The sequence below is a fragment of the Sebastes umbrosus genome, chromosome 12, assembly GCF_015220745.1.
Source record: "Sebastes umbrosus isolate fSebUmb1 chromosome 12, fSebUmb1.pri, whole genome shotgun sequence".
In the NCBI taxonomy this organism is placed as follows: Eukaryota; Metazoa; Chordata; class Actinopteri; order Perciformes; family Sebastidae; genus Sebastes; species Sebastes umbrosus.
Window position 1 is genome coordinate 1233456 of NC_051280.1, and position 18770 is coordinate 1252225.

Below are 18770 nucleotides of genomic sequence, written 5' to 3' on the forward strand. Positions count from 1 at the left end.
TAAACTTGATTATATATGTTCAGAAGGTGCAGCAGTTTAACCCAAAAGCATCCCCTCACCAGCCCATGCATTAATCACATGCACGGACCAATAGCCTGTGGCTTGGCGCATGGTCTTCACATGATCAGAGAGTGCTGTTATTCCAATCACCTTCTGCGCAGATCGTAAGCCTCATTTGTCCTCCAACTCAGCTCAGTATCAGTGTTGCACCTTTCTGGACTCTTTTCTATTTATTATTGATATGGTCTTTCCTGTGCGTCCATGAGAAAGTGAGTATTTGTTATAGTTGTCTATTGTTTAGTAACTGCATCGTTATAATAATTCTAAAGTCACCTGTATCATGTTATAATGCTCATGCTCGTGTTCTATAATAGTTTGAATGATAAGTTGTGTGTTTCTGTGTCAACAACCATTTAAGTTAGAACAGCGCAGTGAACGGGCATACGCGGCCGTCATTAAGGGACCGTCGCACAAATCATCATATCACCCTCTGTGTGCACTCTGCTCATAGTACTGCATGAGAGCCTGAGTCTGTTATTTGTTGACGCTCCCTTATAGTTGAGAAGGCTGTGTTCTCCTCCTTTTACTCCCGTTTAAACTGTTTAGCTTGCATTGTATTTCATTCAATACTGTTTGTTTATTATTACTTCATGTTACTAATACCTGCTCATGTTTTCTATTTTATTTTCTGTATTTAGTAACCACTATCCACAATATTCACAAAAGGATTTAAAAACCATCTTCAATCAATAAATGAGTGGTATCTCAAAGAGAGTGTGTGTGACCTGGACTAATTGATACATCGTCATCATATTCAGGTTCTTACCGGACAACCTGTGGAGATTGTAAATGACATTCATAGAACCATCATCTAAGGGTTTATTCACTCAGCATCACTAAGGTCACAAGTTTGGTATCCATTACACCAACGCCTATTTTACAATATAAAAATAAAAACAGTATAAAACATTCGGACATAATTGAGACTTATTGTCTAACAAAAAAGTTTAATTCAAATCCATCACAGACTTTTTGAGTTATCGTCCAAACGGACAAACCGACAAACCTACCAACAAACAAACAAACCAACCAACAAACCAACAAACAAACAAACCAACCAACCAACAAACAAACAAATCAACCAACAAACCAACAATCCAACAATCCAACCAACAAACCAAAAATCCAACCAACCAACAAACCAACAAACCAACCAACCAATAAACCAACCAACAAACCAACCAACCAACAAACCAACAAACCAACCAACCAACAAACCAACTTACCAACAAACCTAGCAACAAACAAACAAACCAACAAACCAACGCCGGTGAAAACATTACCTCCTTGCTAGACCTTTGGCCTTGGCGGAGGTAATAATTAAAAGATTATTTGTAATTTGAATCTACTAATTATAAGATCTTTGTAATTGCAAGATCTGTATCTCACAATTACGAGTGGTTTTCTATTAATTATGACAAAAAGTGAATGGATATCAATCATTACCATTTGAGAACACTACCTGATTTCATTCACTTGTCCTTTGTGTCATTAGGTCACTGAGCACTGTATTACACAATGACATTGATCTTAATAGGGATGCATCGCCTGGGCCAATACCATACCGATGTTTAACATAACAATTTTCTGATACCTATGTTTTTGTTTATTGTCTTTTTGCTGTTATGACTCTGTTGTGCCGGGGAAACAAAGACCTCTTCATTATAAAAAAGGATGACTGAGCAGTTTTAAAGCATTTCATTACATTGTCTTTGAATGAGCACAAATTCAATTAAACAAATTCATGAATCAATAAAAATATATATATATATATATATATATCTGTCAATTCCTGCCGCCTGAGACACACAAATACAACAGCACTAACAGCCCGGATACACCAGGAACTTCAGGAGCGCTTGGCGGCTGCGTGGCGTGGTAGCTGCGTGATACATGCGTCGGGTGTTCACACCAGCTGCATTTCAGCTGCGTTTCAGCTGTGTGTCAGCTGCGTTTCTGCTGCTGCAGCTGCTGCTGTCAGCCCTTTCTTTCTACATAGAGTTTGCCTTTTAATGGCCATTTCATTTCATTATAAATATAATTTATATTTATTTTAGACCAAGAAAGGTTAAGAAACGTGTGGTAATTTGTAAATAATAGTAATAATCCACAATTAAAACTCCGTACCATATTCATTCATGGAGCTCTCCAAGTCAATGCATGTTCTAGAATACTGTCCGGCACATATTTCAGAATTAAAGCTTTGTGTTAACAAATGAAGGAATTCTGTCCACAGAAAAAACGCTTGAGGGCTTTTATTTTGAATTGAAAGCAGGAAGTGTTGATTTAAAAATAAGTCTTTACTTTTTTTCATCTCCGTAACATATTCTACAGATAGAGACATGTAAACTGTACTAATGTAGCAGATATGATGTTAATAGAGTCAATAGATCACTTTCACTGTCTGTTGTTGCTGTGAGACGCGTGTGGCACGCGTCAAAAATAGGCGAGACCTCTATTCTCTAAAAAAGAGGCAGCTGAGACGCGCGTCTCACGCGGGCAGTGTGGCTGCTCTAACCTGTTAACACGGACGCCGAAATAAAAAACAACAGGTAACGCAGCCGCCACGCACTCCTGACGTTCCTGGTGTGTCTGGGCTGTTAGACTTCCACCCAGAACAGGTAGAAACACACATCGGACATCTTGTATGGAATCCACATGGCATATTGCAATGTATACAAGTAGTATTAGTACACCCTCCAGTGTGCACGTTTTTAGAGGATCTGTAATACGTCCTCCAGTCCACATGTCAAAGTGTCCTTGAGCAAGACACTGAACCCCAAACAGCTCCTGAAGGCTGAGCCATCGGTGTGTGAATGAGTATTTAGATTAGATCCTGATGGGCATGTTGGCTCCTTGCATGGCAGCCTCAGCCATCAGTGTGTGAATGTGTGTGTGAATGGGTGAATGCTGACATGTAGTGTAAAGCGCTTTGAGTGGTCGGAGGACTAGAGTCCATTTACCATTAATCAGCTTGAAATTGTACTTCCACAAAATTTTAAAAAATGATCACATTAGACACATAGCTAATACATTTCTTTCAGCTATTATATTATATTGATTCAATATATGCATATTCTTGTCTATTACTGCAGTATTTTCTACAGGTACTATGTATGCCTATTTTATAAATAACATTTTATTGAAAAATATGCATAAAGTATACATTTATTGACAATATAGATTTTTTTCCCCACTTTTCACAATAACCGCAACCTACCTTTTTACCCTTGCTCATCCCTGAACCTAGTCAGACCTCTCACGGTATCCTGCATTCAGACAAAACACTATCTTTAAACACTTGTACTCAGTTTCCCACTCTGGGGATGTCAGCACGGAGAGACGGAGATTTATGGCTTCTCATTTCAAAAATAAGAGACGTAGCTGTAAAAGTAGCGTGCTCAGAAAGTAGCTGTCGGGTCTGTTCTGATTTAGAGGACAGTCTGAAATAAAAGCCTCCACAGCCCTCTGATGTTAAACTGCTTGATGGGATGTGACATGTGCGCTGCGTGTTCCACTGGGTTTTCCTATGTGTGTGTGTGTGTGTGTGTGTGAATGTGAGTGTGGAGGTGGTCAAAGCTCAGATGACTCCTTTTGGAAGAGCTGTATATTCTGAGAACTGATTTCCTGTTCTGAAGCGTTAAAATCAGTGAAACTAGATGTTGTGGTCCTCCAGGAGCAAGACATGTTCAAGTTTATGCTTGAAAAAAAAAAGAAATCCCAATTAAGTTAATAAAAATATTATCACATTAGTATGACTTAAAATTAATTCTTTTCTCTGTCTCCACCCTTTTCTCTTTCGTTCCTTCTGCTTCCCTCTACACCTTCATTTCTTCTTTCCCCATTCTTCCAATATACCACCGATCTTATATCACCAGGGGAATCCAGTGGCTGTGCATGAGAGTGTGTTTTGCATGCACCAGTGTACAAGGCATTATCTAATCGAACAGCTTGCTTTAATGGAAGGTTAAGAGGAAGAATGATTGGGATCCCAGCTAAATCAGTACATTCCTCCCACTCTTAGATCACTAGCAAGATGCTAGTGTTTGCAAAATTTGCCTTGGCTTCAAACTTCATCATCAAAGATCAAAGATCATGGAATAATATAGTTAGTTAACATGTATCTGATCTGTAGGAATTAAAATAATATTTTTTTTTACAGAAACTTGCTATTTTGCAGTCAGAATTACCCTTTAAAGGAACAGTGTGTAGGGTACCTTGACATGTCGTGGTGAGGTTGCAGATTGCAACCGATTGCAACCTCCTCTGTGTGCCAGAGGAGCGTGTAGCACAACTACTGTGGTGGACGCAAAAACGTGAATGGCCCTTTCCAGAGCCAGCAGTTGTAAGTAGGTAGCGTAGGTCATTTGGAGAATAGCAGAGTAAGTGTGTAGAGCGTGTGTACATGGGAAGTGAGTGGTGAAGCAAGGTCAGTCAGGGGATATGAGCAGCGGAACAGAAGACAGTTAGTTAAGCTCTGAGAATATCAGTGAATGTTCAGTGGAAATAAATGCTGCAGCTCCTCCAGACCAACAAATGTTTCCTGTGTTTTTCTTGTATTGTGTCCCGGCGGCTGAGTGAAGTGATGGTTGTTAACTCCAGAGCGAGTAACGTTAACGACTCCAGCCCAAGTCATTCTGGGCTACTGTAGAAACATGGCAGCCGGCTCCGTGAAAAAAGGACCTGCTCCCAATGGAGATATAAACTGCTCATTCTAAGGTAACGAAAACACAACGATTACACACTAAAGAAAAATGTATATTATACTCAATTTCTCCCAATAGATCACCCTAATTGTTACACGCTGGTCCTTTAAGCAATAGCTCTGCAGACATTTGGTGACAACACAGTTCAGTTCGTGAAATAGTCACAAAATGTAATCTATTTGATTTGTGTACATAGACACAAATGTATCCCTATGCGGCGTTCGCCGCTCTTTATACTCCCTGGTTCACAATTACATGTATTACATAAGAATTGATTTTGTGCTGATCATAACAAAAATGTGAAATTTGTGTCTTGTACACAAAACATTAAATGTTGTGACTATTTCAGGAACTGCTGTGCGACAAGGCTGGACATGTTTAGCGCAGTGCAGCGCTGTCTCCTAAATTTTCATTCCCATACAACTAAACTGCATTTTCAATTACGTTTGGAAGGAAACGTATTTTCTTCAAATTCCATGACACAGCAGACACAATGATACTGTAGACCACAGCATTCTGACTGAAAGGCTTAAGCGATGGGTGGGTGTCTCTGGGAGCACGCTGGAGTGGTTCCCCTCCTATCTCTCAGAGAGGAGTTTTTCTGTGTCGCTTGGTCCTTACGCTTGGGACACACAGGGAACGTCAGGAGCGCGTGGCGGCTGCGTGATACACGCATTGGGTGTTCACACCAGCTGCATGTCAGCTGCGTTTCTGCTGCTGCAGCTGCTGCTTTCGGCACTTTCTTTCCACATAGAGTTTGCCTTTTAATGGCCATTAAATTTCATTATGAATATCATTTATATTTTTTCGAAACTGTAGTAATGTAGCTTATATGATGTCAATATACTGTCAATAGATCACTTTCACTGTCTGTTATTGCTGTGAGACACGCGGCAAGCGGCAAACATAGGTGAGACCTCTATTCTCTAGAAGAGACGCTGCTGAGACGCGCAAAAGATAACACAGTTGCCACGCGCTCCTGATGTTCCTGGTGTGTCCCGGGCTCTACGTGTCTGAAAATGATGCTTTTTCCTGCGTTGTGTCTCAGGGTTCTGTCTTGGGTCCTATATTATTTGCTTTGTATATTCTTCCATTATGTCATATTATTAGCAAATTTAAAGGTATCTTGTATCACTGTTACGCTGATGATATCAAGCTGTATGTCTCTTTTAAGACTGATGAGACTGACAAACTGACTGTTTTGCACATTGTTTAACTGCCATTAAGGACTGGATGGCTAACAACTTTTTGCAGCTAAACCCTGATAAGACTCAGGTCCTTATCATTGCTTCAGACAGCATAGCTTCCAAGGTTACTCAGTGTATTGGGCCCCTCTTCTCCGCTGTACAGTCTTATCTTGAAAAGTTATATTAGACCAGTCTATGCACTTTGATCAACATTTCAAATCGCTGACCCGTACATGTATTCCATCTAAGACATATTGCTAAACTCAAATCTGCTGTTTCACATCTTGAGCCAGAGATGATAATTCAGGCCTTTATATCATGTAGAGTAGACCACATGTAGAGTTTTGCATGGTTAGGTAATGGTCATTTAGGTCTTCTGACCAAGGCTTACTGGTTGTCCCTAGAGCTCAACTGAAAACTAAAGGTGACATTGCCTTTGAAATTGTGGCTCTGACACTGTGGAATGCTCTTCCTGTAGACAATCAATCTGTGGCCTCTGTTGACCCCTTTAAAAAACAGCTGAAGACGCACTTATTCAAACTGACAAATTATCTACGTTATGCTGAATTTACACATTATGGTTCAGATTATTACACCCTAAGACCGCCCATGTCTGCTGGCATGAACCTCAATTAGTTCACGCCAGCCATATCAAGCTAGTGCAGTACAGTATAGAGTATGTCTTTGTTTCAAAAGCAGCTAATGTGCAGCTGATGACGAGTGAATACCTTTTTCAAGACTACAACTCCCTCTTGACTTTGGCCATCAGAGATGATGTCAAACATTTTGCCCTCATCTCCTGGAACAATGGCATAATTCACATCTGCATTGCTGCCAGCATCCAGATCATGGGCTCGAATCCGACCCACTGCAGAGCCAACGGACGCTGACTCTGGCACCCGCAGATGGAAAATACCTGAGAGGATGACAGAGGAGAGGTAAGCGAATTAAAGGGACTATTTGTAACTTTCAGAAATGCTTCTGCTTCAGCGACACCTGTGGCCATGAAATCTACGAAAGTCAGCGTCGGGCTCGCGCTTGCTCGCTCTAAATATACCTGAACGAGCATCGCTCAAAACAGTGAGGCGACACACGTCAGCTAAAAGCACAATATCACTCTATATTTCAGCAGCTTGGCAGTAATGTTAGCTGACCAGACGAAGGTCTCTCCATGAACATGATTTAGATCTGATCCTAGTGTTGGCTTTTCCTGCCTAAGTGCAGGCTGAGGCAGCGGGGCTCTGCAGCGTGTCTCCCTGCTCTCTCCGCCCGCAGCCGGAGAGAGCAGAGGAGACACCGGCACCCGGTCGGTAACGAGAGGGTAACGTAACTCTCTGAAGAGCTCCGTCACTTCACAAGACGCGGGAAACCTCTGTTGGTCTGGAGGAGCTGCAGCAGTTATTTCTGCACAAACGTCTCCTGTGCATTCACTAGATATTCTCAGAGTTAAACTAACTCTTCTGCAGTGTGGAGTGAGCGCGCGTTCACGTCTAGAGGTGGAGCGAGACAGCAAGGACGCGCGCGCATTCTGAGTGAAGGAGAGCAGGCAGCGGAGACGAGGCTCCAGCCACACGCGAGCGCGCATATGCGAATATGCGCATGTGTGGCGACCTGCTACATTTATACGCTTAAAAAAGTTACAAATAGTCCCTTTAAGTGCAATTTAAGACAGAAAATGTAGACTGACCATGACCATGACCATAGGTGAGAGTAGGAACGAAGATTGACCGGTAGATTGAGAGCTTTGCCTTCCGGCTCAGCTCTCGTTTCGTCACAACGATGCGGTAAAGCGAATGCAATACCGCCCCCCCGCTGCTCCGATTCTCCGGCCAATCTCACGTTCCATAGTCCCCTCACTCACGAACAAGACCCCGAGGTACTTGAACTCCTTCACTTGGGGTAAGGACTCATTCCCTACCCGGAGTAGGCATCCACCGGTTTCACACTCGGCTGCGAACCGATCCAATGAGTGCTGGAGGTCACAGACCGATGATACCAACAGGACCACATCATCTGCAAAAAGCAGCGATGAGATCCTCAGCACACCAAACTGCAAACCCTCCTCCCCCCGACTACGCCTCGATATCCTGTCCATGAATATCACGAACAGGATTGGTGACAAAGCGCAGACCTGGCGGATGCCAACCCCCACCGGAAACGAGTCCGACATACTGCCAAAAACCAGAACACAGCTCTCGCTTTGGGCGTACAGAGATTGGATGACCCTAAGAAGTGCCCCCCTCACCCCATACTCCTGCAGCACCCCCCCACAGTATCTTCCGTGGGACCCGGTCATACGCCTTCAGGAGGGTGGCTGGCGTCTCCCTTAGAGATAGGGTGAGAAGCTCAGTCATCCATGAGGGACTCGGAGTAGAGCCGCTTCTCCTTTGCGTTGAAAGGAGCCGGCTGAGGTGTTTCGGGCATCTAGTAAGGATGCACTCTGGGCGCCTCCCTAGGGAGGTGTTCCAGGCACGACCAGCTGGGAGGAGGCCATGGGGAAGACCCAGGACTAGGTGGAGAGATTATATCTCCACACTGGCCTGGGAACGCCTCGGGATCCCCCAGTCAGAGCTGGTTAATGTGGCCTTGGAAAGGGAAGATTGGGGTCCCCTGCTGGAGCTGTTGCCCCCGTGACCCGACCCCGGATAAGAGGTTGAAGATGAGTGAGTGCATGGAGACTTATTTTTTTTCATTTGTCTTAAAATCAAACAAATCAATGACTCATTCATCCATCCAAACAATCAACCAATCACACATCCTTGTTGAGTCTTTCTTACTCTTAGTGAAGCGCGGTGGGTTGTCGTTGACATCGCTGAGGGTTATGTTGATGGTGGTGGTGGAGGCCAGACCCCCCAGCTGACCTCCCATGTCCTTGGCCTGGAGAAGAACCTGGTACTCCCCTTTCACCTCACGGTCCATGTTGGCTAGAGCTGTCCTGATCACTCCTAGAGGAGGAGGGGTTGAAAAGAGTACTCATGATGATGATAATGATGATTTAGCCTTCCATATAGAGAGATTGACAGACATACAGTAGACTGGAATGTTTACATGGATTTCATTCATTCTGGTGTGGCACCATGACAATGGCCTGAACATATTACTGCCCTCTTATCAGTATTTACCTGCACATTGTTACAGCAGGAACCCAGCTGGGTGTTTTTCCACACCATTTGCTACGGTGAGCTTAAAGGCCCTGAAAACTTTTTTTCCAATCAGCTTCTTGCTAAGAGCAATGAGGTTGAACATGAAAACACTTTTTTTCTGCCAAAGTTAGAACAAATTTCATTATTTCACATGAAAGATTTTCTGTATATTTGGTTTTGTCTGTGCTCTTCTCAGTGGTTTGAAGTAGGCGCGACTAAGTTGGGAAAAGGTAATGTCATGTATTTCTGTGTACCAGCCAGGAGATATCTGATGACTTGTGGGGTTGTTTGCTTGTGTTGCCGGCCACTGTCAATCGATTAAACCACACCCACAGTTAAACTGTCTTGGAAAGGGAGGAGTGATCGGAGGGGTACTCAGTTGGTTGCAATATGCAACCACACCACTAGATGACGCCAAATCCTACACACTGTACCTTTAAATGAATGAGAAAGAGCTTAAAATTAAACTGGAATATTAAGTCATTGTAACTTAAAATGCTGGGTTGAATGGTAGGGCAAAAAAAAGATCTTACAGAAGATTTTAATAAAATATTATTAAAATAATTTGACTTTTAGTGTATTGAACTTAAATCTATTCGCATTTATGTCAGGTTCACTCAAATAAATTAGTTTCTCAGACCTGGCTCCCAGTATGAAATTACATTTTCATTAGTAAAATATAATTTTGAAGTCAGGGTGGCTGTGCTCAACCTTAGAGCCAGTGTGAGGAGCTCTGAGTTGAAAGGAGCCAGTGGAGGTATTAGACAACCCGGTCTCACTCCGACTCGTCAAATACTGCAGATTGGGCAGCGCCCCCGGCATCGGAAACCGACGCACAGAGGCGACAGTATGCGATGAACTGGGCTTTCAACTAACTCTAATGTAAACCCACCCGTGGCGTTATTGGACAATCTGAGCAAGTGACGTATTAATAGAAAGTCTGGCAGGGCGAGAGGGAGGGGTGAAACAATCAACCCCATGAGTAACGTGACTCGTTGGTATCATCAGCCCCATGAGTAACGTGAGTCGGTAGTCATTGACATTAACGTCAACCACGACCGTTTCCCAATCCTAACTAAGTGCTTGTGTTGCTTAAACCTAACTTCCTGGGATGCATTAATTCATTAATAAAGTATAGATATAGACTGGGAAATATTGTCCTGGTGTAGCAGATTATCTAAGCAGGAGATGATATGTTCACTTCTTTACCTGAGGAAGACCATCTGTGACTGAAATGATGGCGGTCGTATCCGAATCAAATAAAAGGAGTGAGAAAGAGACAGCATTTGTTCTTTTACTGAAGTTACTCCCGACTCAAGTTGTTTTGCAGTAAACACTTTTGTACTCTAACTCAAGTGGGTATTTTACTTGTATTTCTACTTGAGTACTTGTTTTTACAAAGCAACAGTACTTTCACTTGAGGATACTTTTTGGCTGCTCGACCCACCTCTGGTGACATTTTTCTGAGGCACAGTGATGTTTCTACCTTGTCTATGTCAATTTGATTTGTTAGTTAGTTGTTCTGAGGTGATCTGAAGACAGTTACAGGATGGGGTATTTCACTGGTAACCCAACAGCACACACTGCAAGTTCGGTGTCAAATGTTTGATTAGGACAGTAAAAAGGAAGGGAACAGGTCAGTGCAGAGAAGCTTGGAACTCATTCTAGCTGCTAGTTCAAGCCCTTTTCTCTTCCAATTGACTCTTTCTGCGTGGATTTGTGCACAAATTGAGCATATAAAAAAAATCACTTCTTCCTTCCCAGAATGGCTTCCTGCTGACCTTTTTGGGATGCCTTCTTTTCCACTCTTTTTATTTGGATTCCTGCAAATGTTTCATTCTAGCCACTCTCTGCCCGCCTATTAAGACTCGGTCAACATGGCATTGTCCAAGTGCACTGATATTTTCATCACTGAAAAATGAAACTTGTCACAGTTACTGATGGCTTCCAACATTCTTCTGCAATTTTCACCAGTAAAACCAACTTTGTTTCATGTCTTAAAAGGCGCAATTAGTAAGATGTAGCCACATGCTCCAAAGAAGCAGCAGGGCAAGAATACGACAAATCAACCAAACTGCTTAAACTCTGAGAGCTGGTCAAAATAACACTGCTATCTTATAATCTTCACGTGTGGTGTTAGTCTATATTGTGTTTACTACCACTAACCGGGGAACCTAACCTGTACGGCTGGTGTACGTTTGGATTATTTATTGGATTAAATCCAAAGTGGCAGAAACGAGAAAACAACTTGTATGATCACAAATTCAGCCGGGACAAACCCCAGCGCGGACCGGTACTCGGTATCGGCCGATACCCAAAGCCCAGGTATCGCTAACGGTATTGGGACTGAAAAAGTTGTATCGTGCATCCCTACAATATATAGACGTCTGTGATATAATGTCAACACTTTAACCTCCTAACTGTAACCTGGCCTGTTCTTACACCTTTAATCTTTGATGCAGTATGTACTTATAAGGGGGCAGGAGGGTGACGCATGCTGCTCCGCAGGGTGAAAATGGAACATGATTCTCTATGTTCAGAGTAATTATAGCTCGGTGGAGATCTCTGTAAAACAAACTGAAAATCTTTATGTCCCTTTCAGGGCTTGTTTTAGTGTTCAGGTGCAGATCCACTCACTGTGTCATGACCGGTTGAATATCATGCTTTCTAGACAGCTGGGAGTGTGAGCTGTGGGGTTCACAGAGTAACAGATATACTGTATATATATATATATATATATTAGGGGTGGAACGGTTCATAAAATCCACGGTTCGGTTCATATCACAGTTCACATGGTTTTCGGTTTGGTTCGGTACATTTATGGTACAGCAAGGAGGTCAATTTCCAATTTCAACATGCTTTTCATTTATTTGGCAAAATAAGTCAACAAAGGTTTGCCTTAACAAAAGTATGCTAACATAAGGAACAAAACACTTCTTCATTGTCAAATCTTAAGGCTGGACCTCTTATCAAAAAAAAAGTGCCACCGTGTTAATTAAAAAGAAATAAGAATTAAAAAAAAAATTGTAGGCTCAGACCATCAACATAAAGTGCAGCATAGGTGAGCCAGCACTAGACCTTTTTTTAGATAACAGTAACATATGTCTTTCTATTCCCTGATATTTCAAACATAATTAAAAAAACACAGAGGATAAGGCCATCAACATAAAGTGCAGCATAGGTCAGCCAGCACTATACCTTTTTTTAATCAACACTGCTCTGTTCATTCTATTTTCATGTTCTTGTGCAAGAAGATGAGTTTGTCCACATTCTCAGCTGCAAGACGAGATCTACTCGCAGTGACTAATGTCTCCTGCTGTAGAGAAAACTCCCTCACTTGGCACAGATGTACCCGGGACAGCAAGGTAACGTGGTGCCAGCTTGGCAACATGAGGATACTTATGCTCATTGTTTTTCCACCAGGCAAGTGGATCTGCATCCACAGGAATGCAGCCTGTGGCCTTGTATGTGGCCATTTCCTCCTGTATGATGCTGGACAGAGGTGTGGTGGTCTCCTCTGTTGTAAAAAGCTCTCCAAATAGCTCTGCCATGGCAGATTGTTTCTGGGGAGGAGGTGATGTCTCTGATGCCTCTTGGTCTGCTGAGGATGAAGTGGCCACCTGGGCTTCACTGGGCTGACCCTGCAGAATAAATCACAAATATAATATTAAAACAAAAAAACATTCATGGCAGTAAAGAAACAAAACATATACTAATCTCTACAGGGCAGTGGGAAAAATGAGAATGCAAAGGCACAAATATGCTGTCTTTGATAAAGCATAAAGCAAATATGCTGTCTTTGATAAAGAGAACAGTGATGATTAAGATTATATCAAATTTACTTCTGTAAAAAAAAAAAAAAAGAAATCACAATAAATAAAACAATACCTGCTTTTCAATTTCCATCATCTCTTTGGTGAGATCACTGTATATTTTCAGATGAGAGGCTTCCTCCAGGTAAGGCAGGGACTTGAACCTGGAGATTAGGGTATGTGTATCTGCCTTCCAAGTTTTTAGTTATGGCTGCCTTTACATCTTTGATGGTGGAGCTGTCCTCATCAGATGCCATGGATTTCAATATCATTTTCTGCAGAGGGATGATCATTGACACAGAGGGGGATGTCTCTGTGCTCATGAGGGTCATCGCAGTCTTCAGAGGTTTAAGAATCTTAAGGAGGTTCTCTGCCAGTTTTACCTCACCGTCAGTCAAGACGGTAATGTCCTTGGCATTCTTCTTGACATTCTTGTCCATCAGGGCAGTATAGATGGCAGCCTGCTGTTCCACATAAAGCTCCAACATGTCATAGATGGTGTTCCAATGCGTTGTTACATCATGTTGTAGTTTGTGAACTGGCAATTCCAGCATCTCCTGCTTGGTTTTCAGGGCATGAGCGGCCGTTGTGCTGCGATGGAAAAGGGTTACCACCTTCCTCACCCTCCCCCAGGAGACGGGATACCTGGTTTAGTGAAACTGCCTTCTTGGCTGCAAGATTAACAGTATGTGCAAAGCACCCAATCTGTGGCCCCAATCCAGTTGTTTCATTGACTGCATTCACAATGTTTCTTGCATTGTCTTTGATGACAGGGATTGTGCTGTTGTCCCTCTCTAGTTTCCAATATGTCACTGCTTGTGTCAGTGCATCAGAGAGATGCTCACTTGTGTGGCTCCCATAAAGGGGAGCGTCTGTAAAACATGATTTTTCTATTTCCCACTCTGAAGTGATGTGGTGGGCAGTCACAGTTAAGTAACTTTTAGTCGCCCTGGATGTCCATCCGTCTGTAGTAAGAGCTACGTAGGCTGTGTTGGACAATTCTTTCTCAATTCCTAGTCGTGTCTGTACATAAAGTTCGGGAATTACTGTGTTGCTTAAGTGTCGGCGGAAGGGAATATTATAGCGGGGCTCAAGTACGTTAATCATATGCTGAAATCCAGCGTCCTCCACGACTGCATAAGGCTGCATATCGTTCACTATAAACCTCCCCGATGATGTAGTTGTGTTTTTTGCCCTGTCTGAGTCTGCATGTAGAGGCTGTTTAAATGCTGCGGGGAGAAGCAGTTGCTCTTTCCTACCCGACTCTCTCCTCCTTGTGCTAACGACAGACAAGCCGGGGTGATGTCTTTGTAAATGATTCATCATATTTGTAGTGTTGCCGCTAGCATCACCACACGTGTTGCACAGTGCTTACACACAGTCGCCGTTTTATCCAACACTTTCTTTCCGTCATTTTCATGGTAACACTAAATCCGTAATGCTCCCATACAGCAGAGAGAAACGACGCTGGTGGATCCTCTAACTGGACTTTATCGTGTCCACTCGCCATTTCCAAAACTGACTGACAGCCGCACTCGTCGCTTTATCCGTGCCAACTGAGGATTTTTTTTCCCCCAATAATTTTATTTGAAGTCTTTTTTTCTGCGCATGCCCTTTTGACTGAAAACTGTGAGGCTGTTCCCCATTTGTAGTGTGACAATAAACAGAAGCCTAACTCTACATGAAAAAATACACAATCGGCCTCATAACCTATTTCAAATGAAACGAACAATTCATACACGACCAGAACCATGACTATTAAACCGAATGGTTCAGAGTTTTTACGTGAACCGTTCCATCCCTAATATATATATATATATATATATATATATATATACAGTATATATATAATGGCATGCCGTTCAGGAAATTATTATATATATAATGTGAAATGTGAGAATATGGAATGATATCCTGAATATATGGAATGAAATCATGAATATATGGAATGAAACTCTGAGAATATGGAATGAAATCTGACATCATCACGGCGCTGCTGCCGTCTTGTGTTTTAGGTCATTATCCGTACAGATCTTGGTGCTGCTAGACGTGTGTGTCACTATGAGCGAGTCAGCACGAAATCTAGTATCAGCAATCCTAATGAGGAGATAATTAACACCCTGGTGAATGTGTGTACCACGGGCCAAAATAATACTGGTAAACATGTTCAACACCGTTCTACAGATGAAGAGTTTATTCACTTTTTCATCGTGGAAGAGTTATGCAGAACTGAACTAAATTAGTTCACTAAAGTTGGAGAAATATTGACAGATTTGAACTTCCCGGATCAATAACTCATAAACGAAATGTTGTTAAAACACCAACGAGGGATCTTTCTTATCGTAGTGAGGTAGACAGCGAGCTACAAGCTCATTTTAATCACAACAAGGCGTCCTCTGAGCAGGACACATAACATTGGTCTCTTAATACATCCATGGTCTATATATATATATATAGTTGTAATGGTGACAACATAAATGTCATCTCACCTGTCTTGGGGTCCACAGAGAAGTATGGCTGGCCATGAAGGATGCTGTAGATGATACGTGCGCTGTTGCCATATGTGGGGTCATCGGCATCTGTGGCAGTCACCTGTGTCACATAGGTTCCTGAACAAACACACACACACACATATACACAGGTTATGTCATCATGTGTTTCCCTTCTCAACAGAACACTACATCTTTGTCTTTGTATTAAAAATCAAGATCACAAGAAACTTTTTTTCGAGATAACAAAATGAATATGTTGTTTTCATGAGAAAACCGAAGGTTATTTTCTTCCATCTAAGATTATTGCTGTTTTGAAATATGAGATTCAGACTCTGCTTTTCATCATGTTCACATGCACAGCTGCTGTCGGCTTGGCAGAGCGTGTAATAATACCGTGTTTTACGAACACATCTGATCATTGTGATGAAGGTGACACAGTTTATAGTGTAAGTATATAGTATATAAGTCTAATGCAGTGAGGGCCAAAGAGCAAATGTACGACGGAGTATTAGGGCCACATTGAGGGAAAAAACATCTGAGATTTACAGAATAAAGTCAGAATATAATGAGAAAAAAGTCGTAATGTTACGAGAATAAAGTCTTAACTTTACGAGAAAAAAATAAAATAACACGTAAAATTACTACTTTATAATATTATGACTTTATCCTTTATTTTAGAAATATTATGACTTGATTCTCGAAATCTCAGATCTATTTTTTTCCTCAATGTGGCCCTAATACTCCATTGTACCCTTGTACCATAGACCTACAACAATGATAAAAAAAATGAAAATGTAAACAAAAAACAGTTACTTTTCCTTTCCACTAATTCTTTTTATTTTTTTTTTTAAATCCACAGGGAGCCACTGGAGAGGGGTTAAAGAGCTTCATGTGGCTCCAGAGCCGCAGGTTGCTGACCCCTGGTCTAGCACAGTTAGTACAAGGAGTGAAAGAAGTTCTCTCCAACTTTTCTGGCAAAAGTAGCACCTGAAGCCTTTGAACCATTTTATAGGTAGACGTGCCTTAACCATATTGACATGAAAGAGTAGAATCATGACTAATCATGACTGACACAATCATAAACATATTGGTAAAAATGTATCATGTTTGTAAAAAATGATCTACTTTCATAGATGAGTTAAAAAGGCCTTGCACAGCTTTGAAAGATGTTTCCTTCTGCCAAGGCTCTTGGCAGTAGCCTTGTCACTTGCTCAATGTATACACAGCTGAATGTAACAACTCTATTGACTCCATTCCTGTAGTATTTATTGTCGCCTACTGCAGCGTTGTTTAGAACTGCAAATTTGGTTACTGTGTGGCTCATTGTAATTCCATATGATATCATGCACCATTGTGCACAGAGCACAGGGGGACTGCTGGATTTCTGTTGCATGAACTGATGACATCATCATCAGGTTTATATCTCGCTAAATTTGGCTTTAAAGGCATAATGTGCAAGATCCGATCAGAACTTCAGTGTACCACATTCCCGGGGAAGCATGCGGCAGCTCCAGGAGACGTACTATACCCAATCTTATACTTCAGAGCATGAAACTGAAAGGGAGGAGAGTACAAGGAGACTGGCCTGGAGGAAGACATGCGTTATAACTGGGGTGCAGCTGGTGCTGGATATCGCGGACAGGTAGAGAACCTCTATGAGGGAATTAAAACAACTTTTCCTGCTCCCATGAGATGGGGAGAGATAAACGACTCCAAACAGCAGCCTGGTGAAATGGTGGCAGACCATTCATTCAGACTGACTCCCCATATGAACAACTACTAACGAACTGTTTCCTGGAAAGTATGGATGAGCAAATCAGCCAGCAGTTATGCAAACATTGTGCAGGCTGGGATAGAGGAAGATCACGCCATCCACGCTGAACAAAATCTGAGAGTCTCAGAGAAAAAGACATAGCAAGCTAAAACTCAACTGAATGACAGGCTCCAGATGGCACTGCTCCAAGCTCTGAATGGAACAAACGGAGGGAGGCAGAGGACGCGGTGGTCCCCCCAACCCCCTTCGAGCACAGGATCACGCAGTGCAGGCCCTTGGGAGGACGGATGCTGGAGATGGAGGAGGAGACCCTGACCACTGGGCAAGAGACTGTAACAGATCCTACACAGAGGATGAGCCACAGTTATTGAGGGAGCAGACACAGAATTTAAAGGAAGGGAAAGTAAATGATTTCATAACTAACGACTGGGTGCATTGGATAATAAAATGTGGGCATTGACGGTTGTGCCGACCCCCTCGGTAACCAAATTCTTTAAGGTACATAATTCATCAGCACATGTATCTCTAGCCAGAACACATTATGTACAATGGAGAGATTTGGGACTCAGTGTTCACAGGATTGTACATGGGAGGATCAGGGAGAAGGAAGTAAATATTCACATAGACATGTCCATTTCAGAGCACTTTGGTGGGAAAACGGATCGTGCTTTTAGCACAAGTTGATTCATTTAAACATAAGGATTGGGCAAATTTTTCTCAGTTAACCATTGATTTGCCAGAGTTCTGGGAAGTGCCGCAAAGGCTAACGATAATTAGTTAAAGGGGCTGAACCTCTCCATGTGACACCTAAAAGCACGTATCGTCCATGTCAGGCACAATATCCTCTCAAAGCAGAGGCAGTAGCAGGGATAACACCAGTATTTAATAAAGGCAGGAGTCATCATCCCATGTGCACTCTCACCAGTAAGATGCCCTATCTTTCCCGTTGAAACGATAAGGCCAGAAAATCAACCAAGATCTGCAGCAGTACATGCACAAGCACCCATAGTGCTGAACCCACACACCATACTCTCACAAGTTCCAGCAGGAAACTTGTGATGATTTGGCCAATGCATTTCGCAGTGTCCTAGTAGACCCAGACTCTCAGTATTGGTTTGCGTTCACATTTGAGTGTAAGACTTTTTTTTTGCCTACTCCGGGTAGGGAATGAGTCCTTACCCCAAGTGAAGGAGTTCAAGTACCTCGGTGTCTTGTTGGCGAGTGAGGGGACAATGGAACGTGAGATTGGCTGGAGAATCGGAGCAGCGGGGGGGGCAGTATTGCTCTCTCGATCTACCAGTCAATCTTCGTTCCTACTCTCACCTATGGTCATGAGGGCTGGGTCATGAGCCAAAGAACTAGATCTACCGGTCAATCTTCGTTCCTACTCTCACCTATGGTCATGAGGGCTGGGTCATGACCCAAAGAACTACATCGCAGGTACAAACGGAAGAAATGTTTTTTTTCAGGAGGGTGGCTGGCATCTCCCTTAGAGATAGGGTGAGAAGCTCAGTCATCCGTGAGGGACTCGGAGTAGAGCCGCTGCTCCTTTGTGTTGAAAGGAGCCAGCTGAGGTGGTTCAGGCATCTGCCCGAA

General features: G+C 42.6%; 1 protein-coding gene across 1 annotated transcript in view; it reads right to left on the reverse strand.

Annotated features, from left to right (window-relative positions):
- The window catches only part of cdh12a (cadherin 12, type 2a (N-cadherin 2)), a 56564-nt gene that overhangs the window by 14776 nt on the left and 23018 nt on the right, over positions 1–18770 (reverse strand). The window contains exons 5-7 of the mRNA XM_037788593.1: positions 15398–15517; positions 8731–8898; positions 6682–6869 (exon numbers count right to left, since the gene is read on the reverse strand). Coding sequence (XP_037644521.1) covers positions 6682–6869; positions 8731–8898; positions 15398–15517 — 476 coding nt within the window. The remainder of the gene's footprint in view (positions 1–6681; positions 6870–8730; positions 8899–15397; positions 15518–18770) is intronic.